General features: G+C 39.0%; 2 protein-coding genes across 2 annotated transcripts; both read right to left on the bottom strand.

The window, feature by feature from the left end:
* Positions 1–2,646: 2,646 nt before the first annotated feature.
* On the bottom strand, positions 2,647–7,676 carry LOC112575180. Its single transcript, XM_025256847.1, has 4 exons — positions 7,659–7,676; positions 5,135–5,797; positions 4,120–4,301; positions 2,647–3,215 (listed from the first exon to the last, which is right to left on the bottom strand). Exons 1-4 carry the CDS (start codon positions 7,665–7,667, stop codon positions 2,735–2,737), a joined length of 1,335 nt encoding a protein of 444 aa, XP_025112632.1. The 5' UTR covers positions 7,668–7,676; the 3' UTR covers positions 2,647–2,734.
* A 2,105-nt stretch (positions 7,677–9,781) lies between these two features.
* On the bottom strand, positions 9,782–17,560 carry LOC112575682. The gene is made up of 7 exons (XM_025257661.1): positions 17,523–17,560; positions 13,062–13,168; positions 12,124–12,258; positions 11,660–11,860; positions 10,825–10,959; positions 10,068–10,265; positions 9,782–9,897 (listed from the first exon to the last, which is right to left on the bottom strand). Exons 2-7 carry the CDS (start codon positions 13,150–13,152, stop codon positions 9,782–9,784), a joined length of 876 nt encoding a protein of 291 aa, XP_025113446.1. The 5' UTR covers positions 13,153–13,168; positions 17,523–17,560.
* Between the last annotated feature and the right edge of the window lie 1,375 nt (positions 17,561–18,935).

Below are 18,935 nucleotides of genomic sequence, written 5' to 3'. Positions count from 1 at the left end.
GTGTTTTGTGTTTCTTTTTGTAATATATGTTAAAACGGTAACAGTTTACAGTTGAATAAGTACAGTAACTAAAAGCAGCTGTTTTCATTTTAGACTTAAATTGCGAAAACAACGTCCATTACCGTTTTTTTTTTGGTTAGTTTTTTTGTAAACTAAGTCTCTAAAGGATAGGGAAGGGCCTGAGTCCGATATGAATTTTTTCGAACGATAATCAACTGTGATGTGCAGCTCGTCATCGCCAGCCATTTCAAGGAAAGATCAGACGGCTCCCTATTGCTTTCCACGTACACCACGATTTTCCTCCTGAGTCTGTACATATAAAGCTGGTAAACATGCATGGCACATGCACTGCCAGTCTCTTCTACAATGTCATCCTGGTCGTCCTCATCTCTCACAGTGTCCACTGCAATACCTGATTCCCTCAGTCCTTCTACAAACCTTTCTCCTTGTTCCATGTCACATTCAAATATGACTAAAAGATCTTTGTCTTGAAGGACAGAAAACTTTGTATCAACTGTTATGTTTGTTACGTTTGTTGCACTTGTAATCGTAAATTATTTTCCCAGTAAAAGAAAAGGAGAAGAAGAAAAAAAAAATCCACTGACCAAGGCCGGGCCCCCCTGACAGCCGCGGGCCTGGGTACACTAGACCCCCCTGTCCCCCCCTCTCGTCAGGCCTGAGTGCGGATGAGCTGATCTTTATATGTTAATGACTATGTTCACGATTTTTGGAGTGTAAGACTTGTGTCCTGTTAGGATGGCTGTTGTGTTGGCCGGGTCGCGGCGCATGTGGCGCGCACCCGGTTTTTATCAAATGAATTTGTATGTTTTAGGACCGGCGATTTAATGGTCTCGTGTATGTACACTTGTACTAGAAGATTTGTTTAGAAACTGTGCAGTTGTGGAATAGCCACTTGTTTATTGAATGAATTGTTTTTCTCTACAGGCTTTTATCTGTTCTACATGTTCTCCATATTTTGCAACGTCTTCGTATTTCGCATCTTCCTCGTATTCGACAAATCCCACGTGTTCTTATTCTTCGTCCTTGACGTTTCATCTCCTCCGAGCTACCCGCCATTGTGTCAACCGGCCACCCTGCACCCTCGTCACCTCATCGGCGCGTGAACTCGTGACCCCGCTGCGAGTGTGCGGCCAGCCTTAGGTGGAGCAGCCAGGGTTAGGACCGGCGAGCAGGGGGTCACGTGACCAGCGGCCTACCCACGTCTCATACCTGGACGAGAGGAGGGAGGGGGGCCAGCTGGAGGAGGAGAAGAAGAGGGGGTGGGGTCGAGCGCTGGAGCGGCACGCAGGGCCAGAGGGCGGGCTGCCGCCCGCGGACACTTTGTGTGGACAGTTGATCGGCCACCCCGCAGTACGTGCGGGTGGTGGGCCTTTTGTGCATTCTTTATGAGTTCTTTGTATCTCGCCTGTGCACAGGGCAACAGTTTTATTGTGGTTATTTTTGTTTATTTTAAGTAGGTGTTAGAGACGTTTGAGATGTTTCCCTTGCATTATTTTACGTAGTTAATAAATCTGCTTGGTTTGTAACGTGAATTCTGTCTTTGTCAGTATTGTGTGGTCTGCGCTCAGCCTGTGGTTCGAATGGTACATCGCAAGCCGTCTCCGGCCGAGCGAGGGGTTTCGGTCGTGCATCCTCCGACGTCTCGGGATGGTACGTGAAAGGTACCATACTATTAAATTTAAGTAAATCGTAAAGCAAATGATTACTTTTTAATGATTCATATGTCCTAGCTCATGCTACTTCCCCGCTAAGATTACCACTTATAGATGGCGTATATAGTAAAGGATGTCACATAGTGAGTTCTTCATAAATAAAGCATAAGAACTGAAACAAGCACTCATTCAATTCCATTTCTAGCGATATTGATATCATACAATGCTAATATAATAAAATATGTAAACGATTTGTTTTGAAACTCACTAAAAAGGGAAAATAATGTTTTCCTTAAATCTAGTAATTTTATTCGAAACAAAACAAAAAACAACAACAAAAAACAAAGGAGACAATATTGAAACTCGGGACACAGCAGGGCCTCTCACACATTGAAGTTATATGTATAAATAAAAACAATTAAGGAAAACATAAGGAACAAATATTTGACCCTTTTAGTGCATTTAAATAAGTGTGTTGTATAAAATACATACTTTTCTTTTTTTCATTTAAAACTTCTTAGTCTTTTTTTTTCATTTTTTGAGTGGTATTTTCCTTTTCAATGAGCCTAATTAAGGGGACTAGTCGTAGAGCAGCTGTTACCTGTCTTCCGTATGTAAGTCTTAAACTTTTCATACAAAATTTAAAATGTCAAGAAAAGTTACCGCTTTACTTGCGAAAAGAAGGAAATGATTTAACACTGAATTTAGCCCTTCGCCCCTCCTGGGGCATAGGCCATCGACTACAGCCTTAACTGTTGGTAGCAAGGATTTGTTTTGCAACCCTCCTCCTTTTTCAGCCGGGCTTGGGACCGTCCTTGGCGGAGGGCAGCCAGCCCTGTAAACAGATGCCACGTGCAGAGAAAGAACAGCGTGCCCGAGACGAGAAATGAACTCAGGGCAGCCAACCTTCACTGTATTGGTGACAGGCGGTGACAGGCGCTAACAGCGCTAACCGTTGCGCCACCGGGCCGCCTACCTATACGACTATGGTAAGTTATTTAAAAAACTTTGCAAACAGACAGCAACAAAAAGGATAGTGGTTAAAAAAAGTGTGTAAAAAATTAATGAAAAGGTCTGTACCTGTCGACATCAACGTCATCTGCAACCACATAAACATTTCTTTCTATTAGGTTTCTCACAGCTTCATCTATCTCATTTTCTTTATCAAAATTAAGACGTTTCACTTTGGCTTTGGTATGAGCATATGTGCCGTTGTCCTCGATACCAGACGTTGGTCTCAGTTCTTCACGAAACCCGTGCGTCAATAATGTACACGACGATGCGCTGCCGCAGAACACGTGCAGCTCGTGGCCGCTTGTAATCCATTTCTTCCCGACCAGCGTCAGCAGCCGTGTTTTACCGGTGTTTGGTGGTCCGACAAGAAACACTCTTTTTTTCTTCAATAAGTCCACCATGTCTTGAGAAAGCATAGGGCGGTTATACAGGTCTCCTGTCACTGAAACAGCCTCCGCCAGAGTCTTCGGTAAAAGAAACTTATCGTCTTGTATTTGTAGTGAGGGCTGAGTCGCTGGTCCACAAAACCTGAGCCAAAATATCATAGATAAGCAATGGAATACCTTTCGCAGTATTTAGCTTTTGCTTAAGGTAATAATATGCCAACCAGTTTGGAAAGCAGTTTTACAAGGGCGTAAAATTACGTGATAAATCGTTAACTCTTTACATGCTAAAAACTTTAAAAAATCGCTGACCTTTCAGACACTTGATCTTTCATATTGTTAGTGAAGGGCTTTGCTATCATGCTACAGTGCATCCTACCCATCTAGCAATTATTGCATGTGGAACACCTAACACCTAGTACTGCGCTGACAGGTTTCATACTAATTATTATTATTTGCGGCCTATTTGACGACATCTTAAAGACAGGTGTCAACTTACACATCCGGACTGCTGATTGCGTCATTAAGGACTTTTACTCAGTGTACTAACACAGTTTGTATAGGTTATTAAGTAAGACTTTCTTTCTTCTTTGCATGTTATAGCTATTTCAATACAGTCAAATATTAACTAATTACAGCCTATAGTCTTCTCCACTTTCCTTTGATCCTGAATCTCAAGCTGGAGTAAAAAAAGCTCAGTGGCCTGTCACAACATTTATGTAAAATAGTTCTTATACATCAAGTGTAAGGAGTCCTCGAACACTACGTTCTATAAAAGAATTATTGAATACTTTTGCATCTCGGAATAAAAGAACAGATGATATGCTACTATTTTTTTAAGAAATAAAATGTAACCTATTAATAAACACTAAATTAGCATATTTAAGGTGTGAAACTCTAACTTAAAAGTAATGTAAACAAAAGCGCAACAACAAATAACTCTAGATTCAATTTATGTGAGGCAAATAAAAGCAGACCACCTAACTTTAACAAATGTACTTAGTTTTTCGCACATTAGATGCGACATACAAGATATGATATCATCTCACCTTGATATCAGTCTCAGGTACAGTTCCTCGCTTAGATAATCGTCATCGCTAGTTTTGCCCATCATCTTCTCCCACCACTGAATTAGTTTATCAAGGTGGCCAGAACAGACATACCAGTCCCCATTACAATCACACAGGTGATAAGCGCATAGAGACATCTCAATGTCGGAGTAGTTCACAAACTGTTAACATAAGATATTAAAAATTTTAAGTAATATGTTAGATTGAATATGAAAACCAATACAAATTTTCAAAGGCAACAGTCCTTAAACGGGGATCATCTTGCCATTATTTGAGCTATGGTTTTTCAGGGTTATCCTATAAGTCTGTGTTTAATCTGTTCCACGAGCACAATACTTACACTAATTAACAAAGCTGTGATTATAGTGAGTTAACTTGTCCGCAAGCTCGTGTTCCTCTGCAGACACTTTACATCATTTCTGTTTATTCCTATGTGTCTTAAATGATTGTCTTTTATTGCTTGTCTGAATATTTTTTCTTCTGTATTGTGTATACTGTTTCAAGCAATTAGAGCATCCTCCTTCGTAAGTGTGATTATATAATTACACGCTATTATTATTATTGAATTGTACTTTACTGAGGGTAAAGTAATTATTATGAGTTTTACATTCTTCTGAAAAAAACAAAACAAAAAAAACTAGGAAACTTTCAGGGATTCGATAAAACCTATGTTTCAAACTAATGTTATCTAAAGGAATTGTGCTAATTTGCATTAATTTTTTATGTGCATTCAACCTCATTTAACCTGTATTGAGATCTCGTCTCTGGCCCTTCGTTCTTTTTCTTAAAGTAAGATCTGTTGTTTAAGTCTGCTGCTTTACGTGGTGGAGTCTTGAATAGTAGCTGGGGCAGTAACTATTCTCCTCCCATTAGCTCCACTTTTCTCCAAGGTCAGTAAGCCTACAGTGAGGCAATGTGACACGAACATTGTCCTACAACACATTTTTTAAACTAAACCTTCTTAGCGAGCTTTCCTAGTACAAGGTAACACTACCTGGTCAGGTTGACTGGCCAGAGCACGGTTCAGTGATGAACGAGAAAGTCTGGGCAACATCAGAGCTTTTCGAACTCTAACTGATTTCTGGTCTGACGTCAGATTATTCATCATACAAACGGCCTCATCCAGTTGTTGTAGGCCTTCTTTAATCTGTAGGATTATCATTTCATCCGCATTCTGCTGATTGACTTCATCTCTGAAATCGTCATCACTGACGGCCTTCACCACTCCCACCAGCACGCCATGTTTTTGATGGATGATGAGGAGGTCAACGCTGTTACTGCTGTTACTGTCTGCAGTGGGCAGACGGTGTCTGACATACTCTGTACCTACATTGTTTAAATAGGCGTCAAAGGTCAACTGTGTCAGCACAAACATTTTCTCCTGTCTGTGTTCCGCCAGGTGACGTAGGCAGTGGATGACGTGCTGCATGGATCGGTCATGTCTGACGTCATTGTCAGCAGGAGTGTCAGAGACCCACGTCACTTCTCCAGTCACGTGTTTCTTTCTGTAACGAGTTCTGTTGAAGTACACGGGAGGCACAAAATAGAATGTTCCCGTGATGTCTGGGTACATGTCTTTGACTGACGTCACTAGATATTCCTGGAAGTCGTCTGTCACCTTCTTTCTTTCTTCCTCCTCCTTTTCCAAAGATGACGTCTATACAAACATAAGATAATAAACTTGCTTATGGTATTATTATATTTAGTTAAATATAACCAGGTAATAAATACAATAAGACGTTATTGCTTGTTTAAAAACAACAAAGCTGTGCATCGACTACGAGTCAGTGCAACACCCACAATATTTTGTACAATTGATATCTAGGACTTTCTCTGCAAAAAGTGATAAAACTATTTTATTAAAACAACAGGGAAATAGTAAGAGAAAACGGATACTAATATTAAGAAAAAACATTTTGATTTGATTATATACATAACACAAAGCTACCTATCAATAATAATAACAAGGTTTAAATAACGCTTTTTCTCGTATAGGGGAAGGAGCAGGGCAAAAAGGCCGTGTGACGTAGACGTGACAATGAAGTAGAATCAAGATCGGAATTCATGCATTAACATGCACCAGTTAATAAAGGAGTATGGAAGAGAGATGATAAGAGGATGAACGACTTATATTAGGTTTATGAACAGAGTTACCTTAGTTAAGCCCGGAAAACACACTTGGCAACACGGGTTAGGTATAATGTGTCTGAGTTTTAGTTACGGTCGCAAAATCTGCAAAATGTTCTGAAGCAAATTTTGAGAAGCTGGGACTAATTGATGGATGTTCGACGCTTGCACTATATGTGTTGACTTTTTTTCCTGAGAAAAAAAGAACTGTGAGCTGTGTGGTGGAATGGTACACGGTAAGGGTGGCGTCGAGATGTTTTCGCCGATGTTGCGACCATATGTTGGCTACTCGTAGACTGCTTCAGATTGTTAAGGGTGTAAGTGATTTTTGCAGTTGTGATCAGGCAATCTGTTCTCTTCCTTAGCTGAGGAAAAAGTCTCGATGTACTGTTAAGTCAAGCCTCCTCCACAGGCGGTCAGCACGGTGTTCCTCCTTCTTTGTGTTTATCACCTCAGAAAGAGTCAAATACCTGAGGGGCAACGGATGGTAGAGTAGCGTGGCAGTCCAGGATAGTAAACTCTACTCCTTCCCCAGCGCGTGATAATACAGGGTAGGACTGCACGATAAACTCCGGCGGCTTTAGCTTGAACACGTCAGCCCCACCTCCGACAGGGTTTAGCCAGGTGTCAGTGATGAACACATCGGTATTGGATTTGTGTAGAAGGTCCCACAGTATAGTTTTCTTGCTTCTACATTATTGATCACCGAAGTAAATAATTTTAAACTGTTCACAGGTATCCTGTGACGTTAGAAATGGCCCGTGGTATACCGGGACAGCCGCTTTGGAGGGGTTCAAGGTGAAGGCAGAAGAAAACATAATAAAGATGTCTCTCTGTTGATATGTAACATCTCTTGCTCCTGCGTCGCGTCTTTCTTCTTTGACGATTACTAGACATGTCCGGGATAAACCCCTTAAACAGCTTAGTACGTGTACACAGGTAGTCTCGCGGCGCGGGTACAAGTACCTGGCATCGAAATGATAATAATGAATGTTTTGTGTATATTTACTTTTGGGAGGGTGATGAGTGGTTGTGTGGCATGTTTGGCTGTGAAAGCCAGGACAGCGCATTGGTCCATAAGTTGTACCACGTGGTGGAAGAAGTAGCGGAGGGTTAAAGATAACAATGGATAACATCGTTTTCAATGGTATAGATACAAAAGTACTTACCAAGATGTGTGGTGGTCCTTATGAAATACATAAACAAATCTTACAATAAGACAATCTATATGTTACGAAAAGACAAAATTTTTAAAAGTCGCACCCTCGAGCACATAAGGCGATTGTCCAGGTAACTCTCCACCTAGTAATGTTGATCTTTAAACAGATTAACGTTCAATGGTTGTATAACACTTAAGTAGACAGATTTAAGTGAAAACAAAATGTTGTGACCTGCAACATAGCAGTAGATTCCTGGTGGTCCTCATTCGTTTTTTTAGATGATAAAAAACATTTTCTGAAACGTAAACATGTTTTCAATATTTTGTTTACTGACTTCTTTAAACAGATTATTGCGAAAATTAAATTTATCTTGATATGAAGACCTTATTTTCGTTCTACGCATAAAAGTGAAGTTTGTCCCGTTTTTATATTTTACACACTTTATGGTTAATGAAATACTTTTACAGAAAATAGGTAGTTGACTACACCATTTCAAAGCACATTTTACTTTTAAATCACTTTTGGTACGCTCAGGAAGATAAGGTAGAAGAAATGAAGAAATGAAAAAAATGAGAAGAAAAAACTTACCAGCTGTTTCTACTTATAGTTTTTAAGGCCATAGCTCAGAGTATGACTTCAAAAGTAAATTATGAAGGTACATCTTAAAAGTTATTATACTAAACAAAGTTCAAACATAATGAAATAGTCAATGAGGGGTATATTTTTCCCTATTTCCACAAATTTAACGTTTAGAGAATAGGACTGATTAAATGTAATTACCTTATAAATGCAAATGTCTTTCTGTATTTTAATTAACAGATATTTCTTAATTTTTTTTTTATAAAAAAGGGTATTATTAGGGCAGCTTAATGACTAAATGTAGATCGTGACATAATAGCAGCAAATTGACACTGTTATTATTCCGTATTATCACGCCCTTAAAGATTATCATGAGATCATAAATTAAAACAATTTGTTCAAATGATGTCAAGCTCTGTTTTCTTATTTTTCAACCAAAAAACACAAATAGCAAATACTAGAAGCTCACTCATATTTGTAATCGTTCACAGCTAACCCTGATTATTACCAAGATTTGCAGCAGAAATTACTTCTAATGTTTATTGAGACGCTTACCACATGATGGATTATTTCGGTGTCAGAATTAGTTTCACTATGTTACTTTGTTTCTTATTTCAGCTGTTACAACGGTCTAAGAATGCCTTCGTGGTTTTTTTTTTTTTTTTTTTTTTTTTGTGTTTATTTTTTTTCTTTGCACATGGTATTTTGAGAAGAAATGCGCTTATTACAGGCACAATAAACACTTCATATGTAGTGTTAAAGTCTCAGTAAGAAAGGATTCTCCAGCCAGCTGAGTTAAAGTCGACATTTGTGTATATGCGGAATCTTTGCACAGTTGGATTGTGGGACATCTGAAAATTTATACAGTGTGTCCGTGGGATTTATAATCCGGTCAAAAGTTTCTTAAAAAGCCGAATGTGTTGGTGTGTCCCAAACATTTTTCTCGCTGATTCTGCGCCAGGCTAAAGTACATATGAAATTAGTGACTGTCTTTGATAACATAATATACATATTTTTTTTTATTTAAAAAAGCCAACTGGAGATTCGATATATGTTAAACATTTATACTATAAAACGATCTCTAAACATTAAAATTTTAGTCAAATTTGTGGCCGTGTCTAGCCTTTGTATACAGAATTTGTTCGCATGTTTGTGTCAGCACATCCCGTGGTAATTCTCATCGACCGCTTTAAATACTCGAAAAACTCGTTTCCTGAAAATGACATTATGTACAGCAGCACATTATTTAAACAATGACTTTAATACATTCCTAATTAAACTCTCTTTTTTTATTTATACCTATAAAGACTTTCTACGTGTGTCTGCTTTTCTAGTTTAAATAGTTTTATTTTACCTTTTTCACGTCTAAATTTTCGCATCTTATATAGGGAAAACAGAAAGATATTGCTTACCCATCCTTGAGCTACATGCATAGATATATTTATGTAAAAGTACAAAGCAGAGGTAAATCTGGTCCAAATGGGCATGTGCAAAATATTTACCAAGAATTAAAGGAAAAAAATGTTTTAATAATCGAATTATTTTTCTAGTTTAGATTTTTACTCATATTTTCTCAGACCCATGTTTAATCCAAGGGTTGTTTTCTGTCCATAGTATTAGAAGTAGTAGAGACCACACTTATCGTGGGCATAAGGTTTTTTCTGTAGTTCCTGATCACTGACTGTGTGAACCACATTCAAAGAGTGACTGTAGTTTACTGCATCTGTTTAACGATGACACTAGCTTTACAACTTTGCACAGATAAACCTTCAGATTTACCGTCTGTATGTCAGAAATAAGACGACAGCTGCAGCTACTACTCCAGCTACACCCACCAACGTTGGTATCAGCACGGTTACCAGGATGGTGCCGCTTTGCTCTTCGTCTGCTTCTGTTGGAAGAAAACTACAGATGCTAACCTGAACATATTCCCTGAGAAAACATAATTTTCATTGAAAAGAATAAATTTTGGTAAAGAGAGTTCTCATATTTTGTTTAACAAAATTTTTGCTGTGCATTTATGTATCCTAGAAATCTGTGTAGGTTTTTACGAGCCATTACCTTCATCAGACAGGTGAAGGAGACACGTCTCCTGGTTAGTGTCAGAGCCTGAGTACCAGCAGGAGTAGTTGCCTTCTTTCTCTATTTTCACTTCCGATATTAAAACAGTGTAATAGGAAGACACGCTGGAGATGTTGATGTAACCATCCGCAAACTTACAGTGATTATGTCCATCCACCCACCAACACTTAGTGACCTCTGTTGCACATAAAGATACATAAATATCCATCTGTTTACAACACATCTATTTTATTTTAAATCTCATGTTGTAACATTGAAAAAGCAAGAAATTTATAATATCGCTGAAAAAAATTAGCTATGTCTTCAGTCGTTAGAGCAAACAGACTAGAAAATGCAACGAATTAAAAAGCATGTCAGGAATAGTAAAGTTATGGAGTCCAGCATTTAAAGCTGTAAAAGAGTACTAAAAAACTCATTAGAATAAAAAGGAAAAGAAAGCAATGCCCTACTGTATACAGTTTTACACAGCCTTACATTTTGAGACAAAGATCACACTCGTTTTTTAAAAGAAAATAACGCTTGAAATATACCTTTTGGCAGCAAAAAGCAAGATTTTGAATGTAGATAACGGAAATATACAGATAAACATCAAGCATTAAATCGTGAAAGTATGGTCAACTTTTAGGAAAATAGAAAATCGACCTAAATTTCAATAGCTAAATAAAAATTTAAGCTATAACTAGCTATATTCTAAATATAACTTACATTTTGAAAGACAGTAACAATTGTGACTCACCTGTCATGTCCTGGCCATTATACTTGACTACAGTAAAGTTTCTCTGCGTTTTTCCAATGTCCTCGCTAAAATAACAGGTCAGCGTTGCGCTTGATTGCGATTCTTCTTTATTAATAGAGCATGTGTTTTCTATGCCTGTAAAAAGTTTATTTCCGGTGTTGTCAAACTAAATACCTCCTTAAGTATTTCAGAAACACACTAATCCAAGTTTTAAAAAAAAAGTTATTTGATCAACGCGTCAAGTTTCGTTTTAATAATGAAAGCGAATCTTTTTAAAAAGACTGTTCAAAATTATGAACATTTACGGATTTTAAAAGATTCAATAGATTAAATACACCTTTAGCATTATTAATAATGTAAAAATTTCTCATTGCGTTTATTTTTAATTATTAAATGCATCACCAAAAACAAATTTCTTATATGAAAACAAAAAGTTAATACAAGATTTAAAGGAAGACAAAATCAGTTACTTTTAATTGGCGTGTTCCTAAATGGGTTGGTCCGTAATGAGCCATTTCAAAAGTATAGTTTCCAGTACAGTATATACTTAATTTAAATGCCTCGTACGTTGACATCAGACTCCACTATTAAATCCGCCCTCTTTTTAGAGGCACTGCAAGATTTGTTTGGTGTTTTTTCTCTCATTGCATATCAGAGGATATGATTGTTTACATCATAATTCAAACCGTAACCACATTTTGCCAAACTTGTCGTCTATGAATTTGTTACAAAAAAAACCCATTTTGCAGTTTTATGTAAAACGTCAGTTCGGGTTCCTCCATAAATCAGTTTTTAATGTTATTTAAACTATGTTAGACTTTATAGACCTACTTACCCGGTTTTAAGCGCAACTCGCAAGATTCCAGGAACCTGGGCTCGTAGTTGGCGATCTGACAGGCGTACCTGCCGGTGTGATTAGTCGTCACGTGACGAACTGTAATACTCAGTGTCCGGCTGACGATGTTGTTGTACACAAAGTCTGGGTGTGTGGAGCACTTACGAACACCCCTGATCCAACAACAGTCTAGGACAGCTTCTGTACACACAGTCAATAAAATAATATTCTAATGTCCTGAAGTGCCTTTGTGTGACTGTTTGTCAAAGCAATTACAATCAGCTTTTTTTATAATTGACATGAATTAGCTTAAACTGTTTCAAATTCTGTTTTATAAGGAATTAATTAAAATTTGATGAGCGTGTGCAATCTTCATACTAGCTCTTAGCTCAAACAGATTCATTACTGGCAAGGACAGGAAAAGAAAAAAAACATAAAGTCGTTAAAATCATTCTGATAATCACCTGGATTGTCATTACTTCTGTAGTGGTAGACCGTAAAGTCTTTATTGGAAACACTCAAGTCCTCGGGGAAGTGACATGTCAGTACTGTGTCATGAAACTCTTCCACTGGCGGTACAGAGCACGTGACTTTTCCGTCTGTAACAATACATCCAACATAACTGATGTAGCTGTGGAAAAAAGCCACAGGATTTTAAGTCTACATCTTATAGTAGCTGACCATTTTTACTGTTTGAGACAAACAAATCTGTATAAAACATTGTCAGAGAATGAGTATCATACCCTTAATAATTGTGAATACTTAATTGTCAAAATACTTTTAACAAAGGCTTTATAATATTGCGCCGTGATATAGACCTGGTTGCTGGCACGCATAAAATACAAACAAACAAACAAGCGGTCGGGGCATTCGACTGGAAAGTAGAAGATCTCTATTCTGAAGAATCATCAGACCCATAACTTAAAAGGTCCTCTTTTCACAAAAAAGTTTTACAGAAGACATTGTACTTGATTTACGAGAACAGGTACAATTGATAGAAGGTTAGGATTGTGGTCGATTTTCTTTATGTCGTACTCTAGACAGAATACAGTTCTCAAGTTGTAGTCCTCTGCTCTGATTCTCTTTACGCTGTAAATTATTAAATTAGAAACTCAACCACATCATCTTCAAAAAAGGTACGTATGGTATCCTTTACACTGTTTTTATAAGACACACACTTAGCCTTATATTCTGGGTAGAATGAGTTTAGTAAAATAACAAAAAAACCATTCTGCTTTAGTTAAAACAATGTAATACCAGATAAGCGAAAAAACTCACCTCACACGAATTGGTAAACTACAACTGACTGCTAAACATTACATAAACTATGTGAACTGTCAATGCCATATGGTTATCTCAACACCTGTACATAAGCCCAAGTGATATTAGAAATGTTATTTACCTTGTGCCCGGACAGTCATCAGACAAAGACACAGCCAGACAACATACAGCATCGGAGAAGAAGTGAACTGCAAACGTAGATCTTTGTCCATTTTTACAGCAGACAACCTGTGTGTAAAGGAGTATTACAGTAAATATCTTACTACACAAGTCTACTCAGAAAAGACTAACTCCGATGACAAACTAGAGAATGTCTTACATCTTTATGTAAGCGACTAAAGTTTTGCAAACAATATGAAAACTGTACATCGTTCAGTAGCATCCTTATAGAATACTGCTGAATAGTCCCTTAACAGACAACTGATCATATTTAGTAACAGATGTATTATATCTGTAAAAAATGTTGTCTCACTGAGGGGCACTATATTTATTTCCCTTGTAATGAAAACAAGTGTCTTGTCTCAGCAATAAAGACGACCTCTAAAAACACTGTTTAGTGTTAGTTTTACACGAACAAATCTTTGCCACTGCAACACTCACATCGTCATGGAGTAAAGATAGAACTTTATAACTGCGAATGCAAGTTTATTTCTTTTGATTTCCCTATGTTCTCTTGTCAGAAACTACACAGTTAACGATCTGAAGAGCTTGCCCAAGGAGCAGAGCATCTAGTATGGAGCTGAAGTAGTCCGTCCATTCAGCTCGTTCGTTAGGGTTTCTGTAAATAAATTCTGCAGTAAGTGGAGCCATATTTTTCAGTTTTATTTCTAGCCAGATTGTCCCCACGTTGTAGTTTTCGAGGTGGTGCAGCCGTTCAGTGTTGAGTGCTGGGCTGATGTAGGTGACTAGACCAGTTTCATGTTTGCGTGTGTAACCGGTAATAGCGATATCGTTATTTGAGACATGTTCCCTTACCCGGGGTTCAGACAGGGCAAAGATGTGGAAGGGGGTTCGGAGTTTGAATATGTGTGTTTCTGCCTCGGGTATTTTGTTTAGGGCGTTATTATAATGTTTAGGTGGCCTATGCGAAGCTTATCTTTAGTAGGCATCTTTTTATGTTGCTCATTAGGTGACATTTCCAGAGGAATAGAAAAGTAAGTCTACTTATATAAGGTTATAAAGTACTTGAATTCCATGACCTAAGTGTTTGGTAGGGAAAGAATTTAGGAAACAAATGTAATCTAGCAAGTGTAAAAAAGAAGAGAAAAATAATCAGTCAGTTAGTTCCCAGTGTTTCCACAAAGTTTCACAACCAAAGAAGGCAAATAAGAGATAGCAGTCTTGGCTCTGGGGAATCACCTTTGGCAGCTAGAAAGGATACTTTGCAAAGCCTCATGGCTGTCCTGTGAGTGTTGATTAGATGTTTCCTTCTTTCCAAGGGTAAATGGCTTCTTATGTAATGTGCTACATAAATTGGGGTGATAATAGTTGCAACACGGACAGCGACTTTAATTCACGAACTTGAATCTTTTGGAAACTTAAGTCTCACTTAGCTGCAATGGAGTATGCTTGCAAATTAAAGAGATAATCAAGAAACAGAATGTGTCCACCAGAAATTATACTTGCCAGTACATGCTGTCTTGGTTTTCTGTACTGCCAGCGACGATTGAATCACCCAATATCAGAGTCGCAGTGTTGGGTTGTATGCCCAGACTAAGGTTTTGTTTGTGGCGGTTTGCTTCAGTAACTCCTTCCTCAGGATTGGGGTTGGTGTCTTGTTTCAGGCAAGAGCTGAAGGAGTTAGGGGAGGGGGGAGTTTATTCCGTGAGGAGGGGAGTGGACGAGCGCTTTGCTTGGGGCTTGTGTCATGCAGGGGTTAGGTGGCGAGTCGCTTGCGTCAGAGACTGGGGGTTGCGAGGTCTGATGGTCGGCCTGGCGCGACTGTTGTCTGTCGTTCCGCCGGCTGCAGTAGCAGGGCGTCGGGGTGGCGCGTGAAACACTTCGTCATGGCTCTAAATCTGCTCCCTGAGTTGAAGGTGAGATGCGCAAAGGATGGCGATTTCCTCGCGATGACTTGTTGTGATCGTCTCAAACAACTCCAGCGGAACAGCTGAGGCGACAATTTATCTCCGTTGAGCAGCAAGAAAGTTCTACGCCATTGTTGGATTGACTCTTAATGTGGGATAGGGTGGGAGATGTGGCAGTTGATTTTAGACTGGTTTCCATTGGTACAGGGCAGTGGTAGTACTGTTGGGGAGGGTAGGGATAGTCAGCAGCGGTTTGGGGAAGGGGGTTTCTCATGGTGTGGTTCTGGGGTGTGGCGGTGTAGTGTGTACTGCGGACAATCTAGCAAAGCTCGAATGGTAGGAGAGTGGCTATGTGTCCTGATTCCCTTGTGGCCGATGCACAATCTTAGGTTGATGGTCGACTGCTGTAGGCTTGAGGGAATTTTGTCGTTATGGCTGACAATAGGAGTAAAGGGTAGAGGGCTCTAGTTAGTCCACTGCACAATGAGGCATTTTGGCTGATGTTCCCCAGCATAACGTTGGTACAGAACAGTGATGCCCAACCTTTTTCGGCCTGCGGGCCATATCCATTTCGGACAGCCGTGTCGCGGGCCACTTCACCGCAAAAATACAAAAAGAAAAAAAAATAGAGCAGATACCATTTTTATTAGAAACAAGTTGTACTTACCATTAATGATGTAGTAATTAGTGGGATATTTGAAGTTGTTTTCCCGAAACCAACTTCTGAATGTCCGGCCTCATCGTAGAGACACCAAGTCGGAGAACTCAATAGAAAAAAAAAGATTGAGAGACGCCCCTACGTGGGGATAAATACTTCTTCCTTTTTTTCGTTTTTTAAGGTCTTCTTTTATTACTAACATGCCGATTTCCTGCACTGTGGGCAGAAGTTTCGCGGGCCGGATGGCACCGCGTCGTGGGCCGGATATGGCCCGCGGGCCGTAGGTTGTGCATCCCTTCTATTATAGTATAGAACAAAGCGCCAGGCTTCTAAATACCGCTGTTGGGTCTTAAATGTTTTTTGGATAGGATCAAAGCTGTTTAGTATCTGTTCCCCAAATGCATCGTTCTTGATGTAGAGGAGACTTTGGGCGAGGAAGGCCCTCGTGTTCGGCCCATAGTTACCTACCAGATGGCTGTAGCCACAGAGTCCGGTCATAATGTGAACATAGAGACGAAAGAGGCATTTACTTCCATCTTTCGTGTCTCTGTCCTTTGAGAAAAACCCTTTTCTAACAAAACATCCACAAAAAGCCTTGGAATCCAGGTGTAAGTTTTGTTGCGATAGTAGTTCCTGGGGCACTTTTATGGAGGTGGTGTACTGCTCCACACATTTTGTTTCCCATAGGCGACGATGAGGCTATACCTCGCCGCCATATGTAGAGAGAAAGAATGACAGAGATGTGCAGTGTGTACTGTGCGGTAGAATGTAACTTGTTGTTCATTTCATGTGAAATGTTAAAAGTGAAACTTCTGCGGATGAACAATATGCTCATAAAATTTACCCCGCGTCATTATACTGACCATTGCACTCTTCTCGACAAAAACATTGAAGCAGGAACACGTAAACACCGCGCGTGTAGCGGGAATGGATAGTAGCTACTTCTCTAAAGTACCTTTTTTGGTCATTTTTGTATACTTTAAAGGTCTTGAGTAATTTTTGTATGTATGTATAGATTGTGTTTGGAGTAATGTAACCTGTGTGTGTGTGTGTGTGTGGAACCTATGTGTGTGCAATGGTACGAAAAAAAGTCATTGGAACCTATATCGTTTTACAAAAGTATTGTTTCTTTTTATGCAGATCATGATCTGAAAACAACAAAAAAAAAAAAAAAAAAAAGGAAAGAGTGAAAAGAGAAGGGACGAAGCTAATATTAAATTTCTTGGCTAATAGAGAATAAAATTAAAATCGTATTCTCATAGTCAAATGTGTCTGGCTATGTGTAGATGATAATATTACCACCCAAGGCAGGGACTTAATCTTCATTAATTTTATAAATTTTATAACCACAGCTTCTGTGGGTTCCGAATGCCTAATGTCCATGAGTCACTATGACAATTTCTTTATCCATATTTCATAACATGTTTATTATCTTGTATTTCCCCTCATGTTTATATCTTACGCAGTAATAAAAGCCTTACACTTGCTGTTGAAGGCTTCTGTTTTCTAGACCACAACAACCACCTAATTTTACTATTAAAAACTCTGATAATGGATAAACTGCCCTCAAATATGAACAAAATGTATCCTGCAGAGACGTTCAATCTGAGCACCCAACCGGGCAAATGCGATCTATGCATTTGAAATGCTCCATGTTGTAAGGCATTGTTGTAGATTAACATGAACACAAGTGAACAGTTTCGGAATTTTCACCTGAACTATTTTTAACTTTTATTCGCTTTCTGAGCCTACCAACACAGAGAGATTTACACACAATTAAATATGTAAACGCCTGCAAAACTTTGAATAACTGTAAATAATGTGGGTGACCTATTTCTTTGCGGTTGACAGGCGAATAACCGGTACGCCTGCCGATGAAATGCTAAAAAATCTTTACCTGTCCTTGAACGATGCTAATGGTAGATTCACATCAAAGTCCTTCCAGGCGATGATCAGCGAAAATGTTTTGACAACCGTTGACAACACTAACGTTTGTTTGTCGTAGTTGCTAACCGGTGGCGGGAATAAGAATCTCTTGTGGATTTGATATTCCACCTGGCTAACATCGTCGATTCTATAAATATCTTCCTGTCATAGGTGCTTTAAAAACATGTAATTGGCTTCTATACCTACGAGTACGAAAGAGAAGTCATTTATTTGCGTTTTAATTTTACACTAGGAGTTTGACTTAATGAAGGTCGCCACTTTTTAGACAAACACCGATCACATTTACATCTTGCTGCTCGCACTAAGGGTTATATGCATGAACACGTATGCAGCCACACACACACTCTCTTTCTTGTATACTCTTTCTTACTTCTTTCCTTTCACATATATATATATATACTTTTAACATTGTCTAGGCATTACGCACACATTTTAGAGTCGCCATAGATACTAAAACACAGGTGAGCAGACTAATGGATTCTTGCTCGCCCACTTGCACTATGCCTGACCGTCACATAGTGCCAAAATACGTTCACTTAGTATTGGTCCTGACAGAGTACGGCAGAGCTCAGGAAGGATATTGTTTCGGCAAACTGATTCTCAACCGGAAAGCAAGGACGAACCTTTACCTGACCCCAGAGATCGTGAGACAGAGCAGGCTATTCGCCGGGTCGAATGAGTCAACTACAGTTTTTCCTTTTCTACACAGACTGTGCTGAGAGTATATTGAGCTTCCAGAGGGTAGGTCACAGCCAATACGTGTAATAGTTGGAGTACAACTTTCTGTATTAGGGTGGTGTTGCGTATCAAACTCTCGATCATCGTCCGGTAAAACTAGAACAGAACGCCCTTAAGTAAGCAAAATACCTTCAGATGGCGCAGTAAGTAAAGTCGCCGATGGGCCTTCTTGACATTCTAAGCCATTAAAATACGATCTGTCACTAGGAAACTACAGCTTGTTTTAAAACTTCTTTGTCTTGTTTAGTCCTTCTCCTCTCCAGCCATACACACCAACCGTGTCTCAGTGTCGCGACTTTTTAAACTTTGAATCCTAACCTCCGGTCACAAATGAAAAGATGAGCTTTGTCACATAGATGTAACATTATTCTAATGAAATTAGCGTTTATCAGTGTACTGTGAGTGTATACGCTAAGTTTTGCTTATTAATGAAGTAGTATCGTTCTGATCCTTATAGTCCCACCATTGAAAGGTTCCAAACGGTAACTACATAACAAGAGAAAAAACTTCAATATATCGTCTTAATATTACTTTTAATGTATGTATTTTACGGTAGGTGTATTAACTGGCGGACCGTCTATAAGGAGGAGACAGTGTTGTCTGTCTTTAGCAAAAGGTGTGGCAG

The sequence above is a fragment of the Pomacea canaliculata genome, linkage group LG11 (genome assembly GCF_003073045.1).
Source record: "Pomacea canaliculata isolate SZHN2017 linkage group LG11, ASM307304v1, whole genome shotgun sequence".
Lineage (NCBI taxonomy): Eukaryota > Metazoa > Mollusca > Gastropoda > Architaenioglossa > Ampullariidae > Pomacea > Pomacea canaliculata.
The sequence above is the reverse complement of the archived record's forward strand: the minus strand, read 5'-3'. Positions and strand labels throughout refer to the sequence as shown.